General features: G+C 45.3%; 1 protein-coding gene and 1 non-coding gene across 4 annotated transcripts in view; both read left to right on the top strand.

Moving 5' to 3' along the window:
• Positions 1-3,074: 3,074 nt before the first annotated feature.
• On the top strand, positions 3,075-3,181 carry LOC136167991 (U6 spliceosomal RNA). The gene has a single exon (XR_010663159.1). It is a non-coding gene; the product is annotated as a U6 spliceosomal RNA (small nuclear RNA).
• Positions 3,182-5,056: 1,875 nt separating this feature from the next.
• Positions 5,057-12,912, top strand: part of USP4 (ubiquitin specific peptidase 4) — a 39,987-nt gene continuing 32,131 nt past the window's right edge. For all 3 annotated transcript variants that reach the window (XM_065933705.1, XM_065933706.1, XM_065933707.1), the window contains exons 1-4: positions 5,057-5,211; positions 6,961-7,088; positions 11,278-11,408; positions 12,749-12,875. In XM_065933705.1, coding sequence (XP_065789777.1) covers positions 5,111-5,211; positions 6,961-7,088; positions 11,278-11,408; positions 12,749-12,875 — 487 coding nt within the window. In that variant the 5' untranslated portion in view covers positions 5,057-5,110. The remainder of the gene's footprint in view (positions 5,212-6,960; positions 7,089-11,277; positions 11,409-12,748; positions 12,876-12,912) is intronic.

Consider the following 12,912-nt stretch of genomic DNA (forward strand, 5'->3'; position numbering starts at 1 on the left):
AGCAAGGCCGAGACAGGAGACCCAAGAACAGGCTCACTTAATCCAGCTGCCTAGGGTCAGGCAGTATTCAGGGCACATGCAGCCCACCTTGGATGCTGTCCTACAGTCCTGCGTATCTGTTACCCCAGCCTCTGTCCCCAGCTTGTGTCTGTGCCTGTGTACCTGTGCATGAATCTAAAGAAGCCCTGGTCTGCGACTTCCCTAGCGGTCTCTAGCGGTTAAGACTTGTTCCAATGCAGGTGGTGCAGGATCGATCCATCACTGATCAGGGAATTAAGATCCCACATGCCCCTAGGTGTGGTTCAAAAAATAAACAAAATAAAACAGCCTATTCCTAAGCTCTCTAAAAATTTTTTTAAAAATGAAAAATAAAGAAGCCCTGGCCCCTGAGGATTCCTTGGCAGACCCACTATGCATCCTCAGAGGCCAGGAGGGATGTTAAGCATAATTTTGTTTCCTACACCAGTTGCTTATATTACAATATTTTCTTCCTAGGCAAGTGTCTACGGCATCACCCTTCATGTTCCCCTACCATTTTTCCCCCCTTGCACTTTTTTTTAATTGCCTAATTAGATTTTATTTCCATCTGGACAACTTACTTTTTATTGGTGCGTGACAATATGATTTGGTTTTTGTTTTTCCTTCTGAACTCTGGATGAAAAGAAAACTCAGTTCTGGGAGGGACTGTCAGATAAAGGTACAGAATATGGTGAAATGGTGCTTGGTATCCTCAAAAAAATTAGCAAAATCAATCCTAGAAGATCCCTTATTTGCCCTCTTGCTAGTTAATAGACTGCTGGGGAAAGGGTGGAATAGATTCAAGGGCAAAGAAGGGTCCAGATGGGATGAGGAAAGCAGGGACAGGCGTGTCTACCCCACTCACTCCTGCTCTCACTTACACCTATCCTCTAAATAAAGTAGTAGTAGACTTTACTGCTACTGCTAAGTCACTTCAGTCGTATCCGACTCTGTGCGACCCCATCCCTGGGATTCTCCAGGCAAGAACACTGGAGTCGGTTGCCATTTCCTTCTCCAATGCATAAAAGTGAAAAGTGAAAGTGAAGTCGCTCAGTCATGTCTGACTCTTTGCGACCCCAAAGACTGCAGCCTACCAGGCTCCTCTGTCCATGGGATTTTCCAGCCAAGAGTACTAGAGTAGGGTGCCATCGCCTTCTCCGCCCCCTAGCACTTTTATCACATAACGCACTATAATTACACATGAAAACATCTTCCCCAGCCACGCTGGCTGTGAACCCCTGGAGAGTAGGGGCTATGAGTACATAATAGATTATTACTCAAAGGGAAAAATGACTACTATCTGGATAATTCTCTCATTCATTCACCGAAGAAATGTTTACTGAGAATTTGCTCTGTGCAAAGGGCAAACAACACACACAATTAATACCTAAATACTTTTTTAAGGTTCAGATGTTGACAGTAACAGAATTTGAGCAGGAAGAGAAGGCACTGCCACACCCAGGCCCAGGGTGCAACACCTTCCTCGCCTAATCAGGACTGCCTACTGACAGGGGCATAACCTGAATGGAATCTGCAACAGCATGAATCTCCAACATGGGAAAGAATGACCCCACATCCTCTCTGCGAGATTCCTTCAGTTTTTTGCTTCTGTCACCTTCCTCGGTGTGTGTGTTCAGTTGCTCAGTTGTGTCCAACAATTTATGACCCCCATGGACTGTAGCTTACCAAGCTCCTCTGGCCATGGAATTTTCCAGGTAAGAATACTGGAGTGGGTTGCCATTTCCTCTTCTGGGGGATCCTCCCAACCCAGGGATGGAATCCAAGTCTCCCACATCTCCTGTACTGGCAGGCATATCCTTTACCACTAACCACCCTGGAAACGTCACCCTTCCCCAGTAAACCTACCCCTTTTACCATAGAGGTGATAATGTCACTGATAAGACATTTAATTCTTCTAAAATGTATCTCTAGAGCCTTTCTCTTTTTCACTGTCCCCAGGCAAGCTAAAAAAGCACAGGCAAGGAGGAAACAAAAAATATTTCTCTCCTGATGGCACCTCTAATCAAAAGGTGCTCAATATTTATGAATACAGCCAGACGTGCTCTGGGACTGCCAGGCAGGTGTTGACCAAGGATGACTGGGGAGAAGGTTTAGAGTAAGCCAAGGTACCAGCCAAGGAAAGAACTTTATGATTTGAAACCAAATAAAGCTTAAAGTTCACACACCCAGACATTACAAACCCTCAATTAGATCATCCCCATCCAAGATCTCGGGTATGTGACCAGTCAGCCAGGCCTGTTCCCCCTAGTTCCCTTTCCTGCTTTCCTTCCTGTTGTTGTGCTCCAAGGTCCCAAGGCAATGGGTGAGTTGTTCAGTTCTGAGGTTTGGTTACCGGGCCAACAGAGGGGCCTACCAGGCCTATACCCCTCCCCTAGGGGAAACAGCCCAACAGAGAATCCAGCCCTGGGCCCAGGGTGTGTCCTGAGTTGAATTACTCAACTCCTTTCCTCCCAAATCCGTGGGTCACTCCCACAATAGCAGGAACATGCAGGCAGATGTTCACGGTTTCGAGTTCTGTTTTTAATGTGTAATAATCAAACTCACTATGAAAGTTTGAAAACTTTAGAAATAATGGTGATCTGATTATGAAGTGTCACTTTACCCGCTGCATTTTAACTTCCAGCACTTGATTATTCAAATATAAATTTTTAGGAACTACTCATAGTGTACTTTTTTTTTGTTTCGTTTTGTTTACAGCTGTTGAATAGCAGAGAAGAGATCCAGGCTCAAAAAAGATTTTCCAAAGTTTTCATTTTTATAATTAGGTTTTGTCCCCCTTTCTAGTGGTGCTGACTTGTCCTACTTCCTTAAGAATCTGACCCATGCCATAAATGGTATAGGAGGAACTGCTAAAAAAAGAAGAGGGAAGCAGACACTGTAATGTAGGTTCAGTCATGCCCATTAACCCAGCTTTCATTTTCCATAAATAGGACTAAAAGCAGTGGTTTTGGTTCGGTAACAATTTTAACAATTTAAAAGAACTTTCACAGAAGGGCACTTGGGGTGTCAGGATCAAGATGTAGAATTATCATTTGGTGCTCACTTCGGCAGCACATACACTAAAATTGGAACGATACAGAGAAGATTAGCATGGCCTCTGTGCAAGGATGACACGCAAATTCGTGAAGCGTTCCATATTTTTTAAAAGGAAAAAAAAAAAAGAATTATCATTTGATGGTAACTCTTATGTGCATGGGATTAACTGTTATGTAGTTATTCAAGGTGTTTTTAAAAATTATTATTTATTTGGCTGCTATGGGTCTTAGTTGTGGCATGTAGCATGTAGTTTCCTGATTAGGGATTGAACCTAGTCCCCCTGCATTGGGAGTTCAAAGTCTTAATCATGGGACCACAAAGGATGTCCCTCAAGGCAGTTTTAATTCCAAGTTACCTTGCCCCACTATCCACCCAGCTGCCAAGAGGCCTCTGTTAGCAGACAATGCTTAATACATTAATTTCAATTAGCCAAAATTCAACCTAAAAAAAGTAATAAATCTGTTCAAATGACCAACCTCAACATCACTAGGCCAGTTTTCTCTTCTGCACCTGTTTTTTTTCTCTTCCCTCACAGACATCTTTCCAAAGGGTTCTTACTAGGTCTGTGGGCTGTACCTCTGTATAAAGGACCTTCAGCTATTTCTCTCTGCTCTCAAACCTCCTACAACATCTATATGCAGGATATATGGGACCAGCCTCCCTTCTAGCCTTAGATCTCAGGCCCTTTCAGTAGTCTGTGTCCAGCTCAACTGGCCTAATCTTCACTCTATGATTTGCCCTGCTTGTTCCAGAAATTTCCTTTAACCCCTTTAGTCTCCTCTCCTTTAACATGCACCATCATTTCTATGCTTTCAAGATCACACTCAAAACGTACTCAAGTGAAACGCTGCGTTTCACAGCTTGGGGTCTACAGTCTTTGATTCATACCCTTTAATGGTGTTTATCACACACTGCTTGACTTGGTGCTGGGGTTATTTGTGGAATAGCTCCTCTCCTCTATTAGACTGGGTAAAGCAGGGTCTTCATCCTCTGCGATCTAATGTCTGACGGTCTGAGGTGGTAAAAACAATAAAGGGCAAAAAAATGTAATGCTCTTGAATCTTCCCCCAAACCACCCAATCCCCCCCCCCCAATAAAAAAGTTATTTCAAGAAATAGGTCCCTGGTGCATTAAAAAAATGGGGATCATTGGATTAAGGGCAGGTACTGAGTCATGTCTGTTTAACTTTTCTGAGGGCAGGGGCTGCTAGACACATATAGTTTAGCCCTCCAGAAGGAGGGCTGTGTTTCTTGTACGCACGGTCGATTGGGAGCCATCAGGTGTTCAGGCTATTGTACTTTGTTGCAGCAACAAAGCAGCCGCCAGGGTACCTGATGTGGAGAATATACCCGGACCGCTCCTCCCACCCACGTTGCTATCGCCCCCCTGTGGCTGCTTGCCTGCCCGATAAAGTAAGTAGTGGAGGGCTTGTGGAATTCGGCCTGGGCCAGGTGATTCTGGGGTTCAGACAGAGATGATTGGGAATATTCCCGCAGGCCCTGCCGGACAGGAATCCGGAGTTCACGTTTGGGCAGCTAAGGGCTCGCCTGAGGTCTCCGCTTAAAGCGGAATGGCTGGAGTGAAAACAAGAAAATCTAGTCTCAGGACTCCTCGCACCTGGCGCTGCGTTGATTTAAGACCAGGATAACCCCGCAGGCCAGAAGAGGTACCCGAAAGGTCGTGAGGCCTGTGGTCTGACTCCTCGAGATCGCCGGGCTGGACACAGAAAGGTGTGCCGGACGGCGCCGGGTGCGCGACGCCTGACTGAGAACACTGAAGCTCTTTCCGGACGCCAGCCTCCTCTTCCGGCCCGGCTCCCGGCTCCACCGCGCACGCGCGGGAGGGGGGTGCGGGATGCGCCGTTGGGGGTGGGGGAAAGCAAGGGGCGGGCCGGCGCCCCCAGCCGCCGCACGAGGAGGGGCTTGCGTGCGCGCACGTGAGTGCGTGCGTGCGTGCGTGCGCGCGTGGGCGCGGTCCACAGCACGCTGTGCGCGAGGCGGATGTCCGGGCCGGCTGGGCTGGGGCAGCGGACGAGATGGCGGAAGGCGGAGGGTACCGTGAGCGACCGGATGCGGAGACCCAGAAATCCGAGCTCGGGGCCTTGATGAGGACCACGCTCCAGCGAGGGGCGCAGTGGTGAGCGCCGGGCTCGCCTTTCTGCCCCACTGGACCTGGGGCCGGCGCTTGGGTGCTCAGGCCCGGCCCCTCTTTTCCGGCTAGACTAGAGGCTGGGCAGGAGAGATGTTGGTGACTCTGAGAGAGTGCCTGGACTCCCGCCCCTTAGGAAAGGGAGCACTGGATGAAAGCGTGGGTGGAGCTGAGGGTCGTCCAGGTCTGCGTGGAGCCCGAGGGGGCGTATCCAGCGGAGGCTAGGGCTAAGAGATGGAAAAAAGGGGAGTACTCCCGGGGACCTTGCGGTTGAGGAGAGTCCTTTACCTTTGAGGATTCACTTTGTGATTTTGGGCGAAGGCGTCCACACCTCACAGACCCTGCCTTCTTCTTAAGACCAAGATCGCGATATTTGGTGCCCCCGCCCTCAGTTGCTTGAGGTGTAGATGAGAAGTAGATACTCTATAGCTTGTAAACTGCTGGACAGACGTCAAGGTCAGTAGCTGAACAATTGTCTGAGAGTCCCAGGTTATTTTGGTAGCAAATGTTAAAAATAATTGGTGGCAGTAGCGTTTCGGAGTGAAAGAGGCGGGTAGCTTAGAGCCTAACGAAGATTTAGTCGAGCAAGTCTGAGTTAATAAGTTTTTCTTAATAAATTATCTAGTAGCAGGGACAGTACTTCCACTAGTGAAGAGATTTCTGGGTGGTATTATTGTGTGGAAACAGAAACTGGGACTTGGCGTTGCACTGAATGTGGTTGAGCAACCCTTTTTTAAGAAACGGTGGTGGTGGTGATAACGGCTGTATTACAGTGACAGAGAAATTGAGCAGGGAAGAGAAGCTAGGAGGAATTCAGTCGTTACAGTGTCCTTGAGCTGGCCAAGCTCTGACAGGCAGAGCAGGCGGAAGTACTTGATATCCCGAAAAGTGGTGACACGTGAAGAATAGTCAGCAGAAGCAGAGGAGGTTTCAGATAGACTAAAATCACACAGTGAAAGTGTTCGGAGAGAAAAGAGCATTTTAGAGATGTGGCTATATTTGTAGATCTTTATGGCCTCTAGGAAGCTGACTGTCTCTGAAGTTTGTTGGTTATAAAATTTGAAGGGACTCACCAATGTAATTATGTTTTGTTCCCCTACAGAAGTTTTCCCCTCCTTCTGTCTTAATTGTATTAATAAAACAGCATGATGATACTTTTAAACTATAACCAGTTCAACATAATGCTCTTTGATAAGATAAACACACCACGACATTGTATGTATGTATATATGTGTGTGTATATCTATATTATAAAGTGTGTATGTATATGTCTACACACGTTTGGTCCTCAAAGGAAAACTGAAGTGTGTTATGTTATTATCTTATTTTTAGAAAGAAAATTGGTTCAATGCTCTTCACGTGAAACAAAGCAGTGTAACCAAACTGTCTGCCTGGACAAGGATCTCTGTAAAGATCATTATGAAATTAATGACATGGTCATTAGCAAATAAGGTTTTCCCCAAGAAAGAATTTCTTTAAACAAACATTTTTGAAGCTAGCCATTTCCTTCCTTTTACTTATTTTTTAACAGCTGTTTCACTTAGTCAGTGCATCCCCTGGGCCAAGCTTTCTATTCCAGGCCCAAGAGGGCCTGGCCCTGCTCCTGCTCTTGAGAGTGTTTTTTTTAGCAGGGATTGTTTGTTCCCCAAGTGGAACAACCCTAAAAAATTTAGGGAGCAGCTGCAGAAACGTACAACCTCAGGTTTTCTGGTGCAGTACATTTTTGTCTGTCTGTAGGTATCTTATTGACAGCCGGTGGTTCAAGCAGTGGAAGAAGTATGTGGGCTTCGACAGCTGGGATATGTACAATGTGGGTGAACATAATCTGTATCCTGGCCCAATAGATAACTCCGGACTCTTTTCAGGTACAGTATCCCGTTGCTTTTCTAACTGAAATGTCCACTTGGGTAAACTGAGGTCATGGTGGCCTGAGGTTGTGTTTCTCTTTGCCACGGGTATCATGAACCTGACTTTCATACTGTGAGAGGATAGAAACAAGGGGCCTTCACTTGGGTCTGTAGCAGAAGTCTTTGCAGGCCCTCACAGAGCAGTGAAGCTGCTTTTTTCCTGAATTAACATCTTTTAGTAAAAGCAGAAATGTAAAAATAAATAAATAAATAAATAAAAGCAGAAATGTCTTAGTGAGGAATGTCTGAAGAAATGTCTGCTTGCCTCTCTTTTATCGTTTTTTTTTTTCAAGTTCTGCCAGAGATTTGAGATTCCTATGTTGAAAGAAATAGGATATTATTTTGAAACTACATCTGGAATCTGAAATTTAGGAACCAGAATTTCCTGTGTAACCTTTGCAGTGGGACAAATCGTAGACCTGACAACATTCATCAGGCATTGCTGTGGTGGCCATGTTTGTCATAGGAGTTGTGTTGAGGGGAGGTGGAAGGTTAGTAGAGTTACGAATACAGACCAGCTCCTCATGGAAGAAGTGACTGAAAAAGTGAAGTATGACATGGCTGAACTTGACTTGCACCTTTGGGTGCATAGAAACAGCAGTTGGCCTTTCCTCGGCTTTTTTCTGCCTTGCTTTTATTTTATTTATTTATTTATTTTTTCTGCCTTGCTTTTAGACTCCCGTGCAAGCAGGACAGAGATGATCTGTTTGTTGCCTGGGCCCACAGTCAAGGCACCAGACAATGCATGAAGGCAGACAACGCATGAGGCATGATTCAGATACCTAACACTATCCTGGGTGTTTTAAAAAATGAGCAGTGCTTCAGTGTATACCTTGTTTTCTGGGAGATATGAATGACATAACAATGTTATAGGCTTTTCTTCCTGTTGTAGGTGGAAGTATACCATGAAGTTGCCCTAAAGGATCCTTGTATTTACACTTTGTCCATTTCCGTCTTTTATTTGAGAAGGAGAATTCTTAAGGCTTTTTAAAAAAAAATCATTTTTAATTGAAAGATACTGCTTTATAATATTGTATTGGTTTCTGCAGTACATCAGCATGAATCAGCCATAAGTATCCATATGTCCCCTCCCCTTTGAACCTCCCTCCTACCTCCCACCCCACTTAAGGCTTTTAATAGTATTGGTGTTGAGAATCCTAGAGCTGGAGGGACCTCAAGTCATTTGGTATGACCTTCAGCTGAGGGCGAGCATTTCTTCTGTTGTCTTTAAAACAATTTGATGTCACTGGATTAGGCTGGAAACATTTGTTGTGTGCTTAGGAGGCGAGAAGTACATTCCGTTCAGACCCTGTAACATTGACAGAGCAGGAATGGCCTATCTCTAGCCAATGAGAGCCACCCTCTTAGCCCTTGGACTCTCAGTCACCTGCCAATCCCAGTCTGGCTGCCTGCCGCCTACGGTCATGGGAGTTGCCCAGAAGAGGCTCTTGAATGAGTGGGAAGGAGTGGGTAGGGCATATCCTCACTAATGTAGTCTGCTCATTTCCTCTCTCATTTTCCACCTCTGCCCCTTCCGTATATCCGATGGAATCCTTATGCTAAGACCAAGTTGTGCTCTCATTTTTCCCCTTTATTTGCTCTGTTGAAGAAATTTGCAAAGGCTTAGTCCTTATTGCAAAACCCCTGTGTGCTTTTTACTATGATGCCCTTTGATGCAGTTTTAAGGGAAAATGGTGAACTGTATTGAAAATTCCAGTTAAGTTCCTGTGTTTGCTCTTGAGTGTCATAAGAATGACATGTTTGAGGAAATCGTCACTGAGCCTCAGAGGAGAAAGCCCTGTAGAACTGATGTACTTGGGGTTAATGACGCTACAAGCTCTTGGCTCCTTTCCCACCTTTAAAGGTCTGTGGCTGCTGTTGGGCACAGCATGGGTAGCCAGACCTGCATAGTGTTAGAAATGAAGAAGGTCTATTTCTCCAAGTAAGATTGGTGAAGAACCTTTTTGAGTTTTAATTTGCAAATCAGAGAAGACCTTGGAGTTGAGGGGTGAAGCTTTTGTTCAGGTACTCCTCCTGGATTATCCTTCTGTTGCTGAATAGAAAACGTATGATCTGTCAGTGTGAATAATTGTGCCAGAGCTGCTGTGGAAAACAGCTGGCTCATCAGTGAGGAACCACTTGTTTTTTTTCCTTTTAAATTATGGTAAAATACACATAAAATTTACCATCTAAATTTATTTTATTATTACTATTATTTTGGCTTTGCCTTGTGACATGTGGGAACTTAGTTCCCTGACCAGGAGTTGAATCTGTGCCCCGTGCAGTGTAAGTGCAGAGTCGCAATCACCAGACCACCAGGAAAGTTGTACTGCCTAAATATTTTTAACTGTTGAGTAGTATAGAGTATATTTACATTCGTGCGAAGCCAATCTCCAGAACTTTTTTTTTTTTTTTTTTTTTGTAAAACTGAATCTCACGACTTCCCTGGTGGTTCAGTGGCTAAGACATTGCCCAAAGCAAGGGGTCTCGGTTCAATCCCTGGCCACGGAACTAGATCCCAGATGCCACAATTAAGCACGCATGGAATAGCTAGAGAGCCCACACACTGCAACTACAGAAACCCACACACCACAATGAAGACCCAGCATGTCCTAAAGAAATAAGTATAAATGTTAAAATAGCAACAACAACTGAATCTCCATACCCATTAAACAGTAGTTCCCAGTCACCTTTCTCCCAGACCCTGGCAACCACCATTGTATTTTCTGTCTCTGATTACTCTTGATTCCTGGTATAAGTGGAATCATACAGTATTTCTCTGTCTCTGACCAGCTTTTTGCATTCAGCATAAGGTCCTCAAGGTTTATCCATATTGTGGCATGTCAGAATTTCCTTCTTTTTAAAGGTTAAATGATATACCACTGTGCTTATGCTTATGTTCATTTTGTTTATCCATGCATCCTTCTCACTTTGGGATTCTTGTTCTCCAAGGCTATTTTGTGTCTTTCCTTTTTCCTTGGAGACGAAAATGGCAAAGGTGAATCAGATGGGAAGCCCTGGTCATCTTGTGAGTGCTGTTTTTGGCTTTTATTTTTAACATTGTCTGCCTTGTACAGATGAGTTACACCATTGTGGGTACTTTCTGCTTCCCTGGCTTTGTGGCTTCACTTGTCTGGAAGAAAATAGTGGCACTGTTGCAGGAGTGGGTGTTGATGGGCATACTCCCTGGGTGGGAGGTGGTCAGTCTTCCCTTGATCCAGTCCCATGGGCTTCCATTAGGAGAGTATATTTCAGACCATGAATGTCCTTTTCTTTCTTTTTTGGTTGTGCTGGGTCTTCTTTGCTGCACATGGGCTTTCTCTCATTGCAGAGAGCAGAGACTACTCTTTGTTGCAGTGCATGGGCTTTTCATTTCAGTGGTTTCTCTCGTTGCAGAGCACAGGCTCTAGGCACACGGGCTTCAGTAGTTGTAGCACGCAGGCTCAGTAACTGTGGCTCGAGGGTTTTAGTTGCTCTGTGGCTTGTGGAATCTTCCAGGACCAGGGATCGAACCCGTGTCCCCTGCATTGGCAGGCGGATTCCTATGCAGTGTACCACCAAGGAAGTCCGTGCATGTCCTTTTCTGAACCCCAGTTGTGTTGCCTCCATGTGGGGGTGTAAGATGGATGCTTCACATGTTAAAAAAGTTCTCCCTCTGTATGGCTGGTGTCCATCTGAGTTTTTGTCTTGGAGTTTTGGACACTAAGAATGGTAAATGGTTCTTGGTAAAAATAAATTTAACTTCATGGATGTGTTCATTTGCTTGCTTAGTAAATCTTTCAAAGAAAGGTGATATCTGATTTCAATGCAGTTTCATTCAGCAGGATATTGTTAAATATTCATAATCAAACAGTTTTAATTGTGGGTCTGGAAGCACTTTGAAAGTGTACATCGAAGTTTTTCTCTTTTCTCTTTCTTTCTCCCTCCAATTTTGGAAGAAATACAAGTTCCTCACAAACTGTTCAGAAGTCACAGCTAAAGACAATCATCCAGGTCTGCTCTGTGTTATAGCCAGTGACAGAATTTTGGAGTTTTGTACTTGTTCCCATAAATACTTTTATTGTTTCTGGAAAGTAGATGAGAATCATGTAAAACAAACATTTCTGGGGAGAAGAGCAGTGAGCTATGTGCTGTTTTCCTTTTTCAGATCCTGAGAGTCAGACCTTAAAGGAACATTTAATTGATGAATTGGACTATGTTTTGGTCCCAGCAGAGGCCTGGAATAAGTTACTAAACTGGTATGGCTGTGTAGAAGGCCAGCAGCCCATTGTCAGAAAAGTGAGTACCCGAATGGTCCCACCTGCTGGTCAGAGTCTGTGAGTGCTCCCTGACACTGACTGCTTTTGCTTTCCTGGGGTACAGACGTTCCTAAGCTGTTGAATGGAGGCCTCCAAACATTACAGCTGCCCAGTGGCTTGGGATGTGTCCAGCAGTACAGTGAGATCGCATTCTGGAAACTTCTGTGAGGGAAAGTTCACTTGGGGGCGTATGGACACACAGTAATGTACTGCTTCTTGTTTAACTTAACTTTTCTGATCCTGCTCTTCCCCCATAGTTAGGAATCTCTGATCACATTCTTGAGTACCTCGGAAAACAGGTGTTAATAGCCGAGAGAAGAACAATCTCTAAGGGAAGGCAGGCCCTGGGAGAGAAACCCAGCTTGTTGACCCCTCTGGTGGCCAGAACTCACAAGAATACCACCACTCTGACTCCCAGAGTTGTTTGCTTGTCCCGTCAGAGGGGGATATCTCATCTGGTGGAGGAGTAGGCACTGGGGACGTTTCTCTCTCTGCACGGTGTGCAGTTTCCCTTCTTAGCAGAGCAGGGAAGGGCTGCAGTGCTGAGGTCAAACTTCTAAGCGTCACTCTTCGGGTCCGGAATACCTTCTTTCTCCAATCTGAAACCTGGGACTCCGAGAGGGGTTAGGAATCAAATGCTGAGGGGCAGGCCAGTTTTCGCAGGTGTCCCCTAGTGCCTGCAGTCCTGGTGTGTGGTGAGCATGCTGCTGAAGGATTTAACTGTGTTCTCCAGGCTTCTTGATTCCACAGACCCTGCAAGGGGAGGTATCATGATCTCCACTTAGAGATGAACAGTGACTTTCCTGTTGTGCCCTCCAGTTCATCACGATGCTCTTGGTTGGTCCTAATGAGTGGAAATAAGATTTTTTTTTTCCTTTGAGAGTTACATTTTATTTGGTGGAAATTTTTAGGACTTCAAGCCCCCAGGAGACAGTATCTCAAGTGATCCTGAGAGGCTTGCTCTGAGGAGGCGAGGCTGGGGGAGCCAGGTTATGGAGAAGTTTTGCAACAAAGAGCAGATAGTCTGAACATCGAAAGATTATTGTTAAGTAAAGGAAAACCACATATCTCAAGTGAAGGAATTTAGTGCTTTTCTGTATGCAAGAGTCTGAGCTCCCTGAAAATATTCCTTCTTATGCACTGCATCTCTCTGGGGCCAGTGGAAATAAGATTTTTAAACTCTTGAGACACATGCCGATGACTTTAAACCTCACACTCCTTGTCACATAGATTCTGCCTTTTGTCAGTGATGAGGCATGTTGCTTCCCAGAGTGTCCCACTGTGGGACCAGTGCTCCTTCACCCATGCACTCGTTCACAGGTGGTGGAACATGGCCTGTTTGTCAAGCACTGCAAGGTGGAGGTGTATTTGCTGGAACTGAAGCTTTGTGAGAACAGTGACCCCACCAATGTGCTGAGCTGCCATTTCAGCAAGGCAGACACCATCGGTGAGTCCCCTGGCTGGCATTCCAGGAAGCTAGTGAG

The sequence above is a fragment of the Muntiacus reevesi genome, chromosome 4 (genome assembly GCF_963930625.1).
Source record: "Muntiacus reevesi chromosome 4, mMunRee1.1, whole genome shotgun sequence".
Lineage (NCBI taxonomy): Eukaryota > Metazoa > Chordata > Mammalia > Artiodactyla > Cervidae > Muntiacus > Muntiacus reevesi.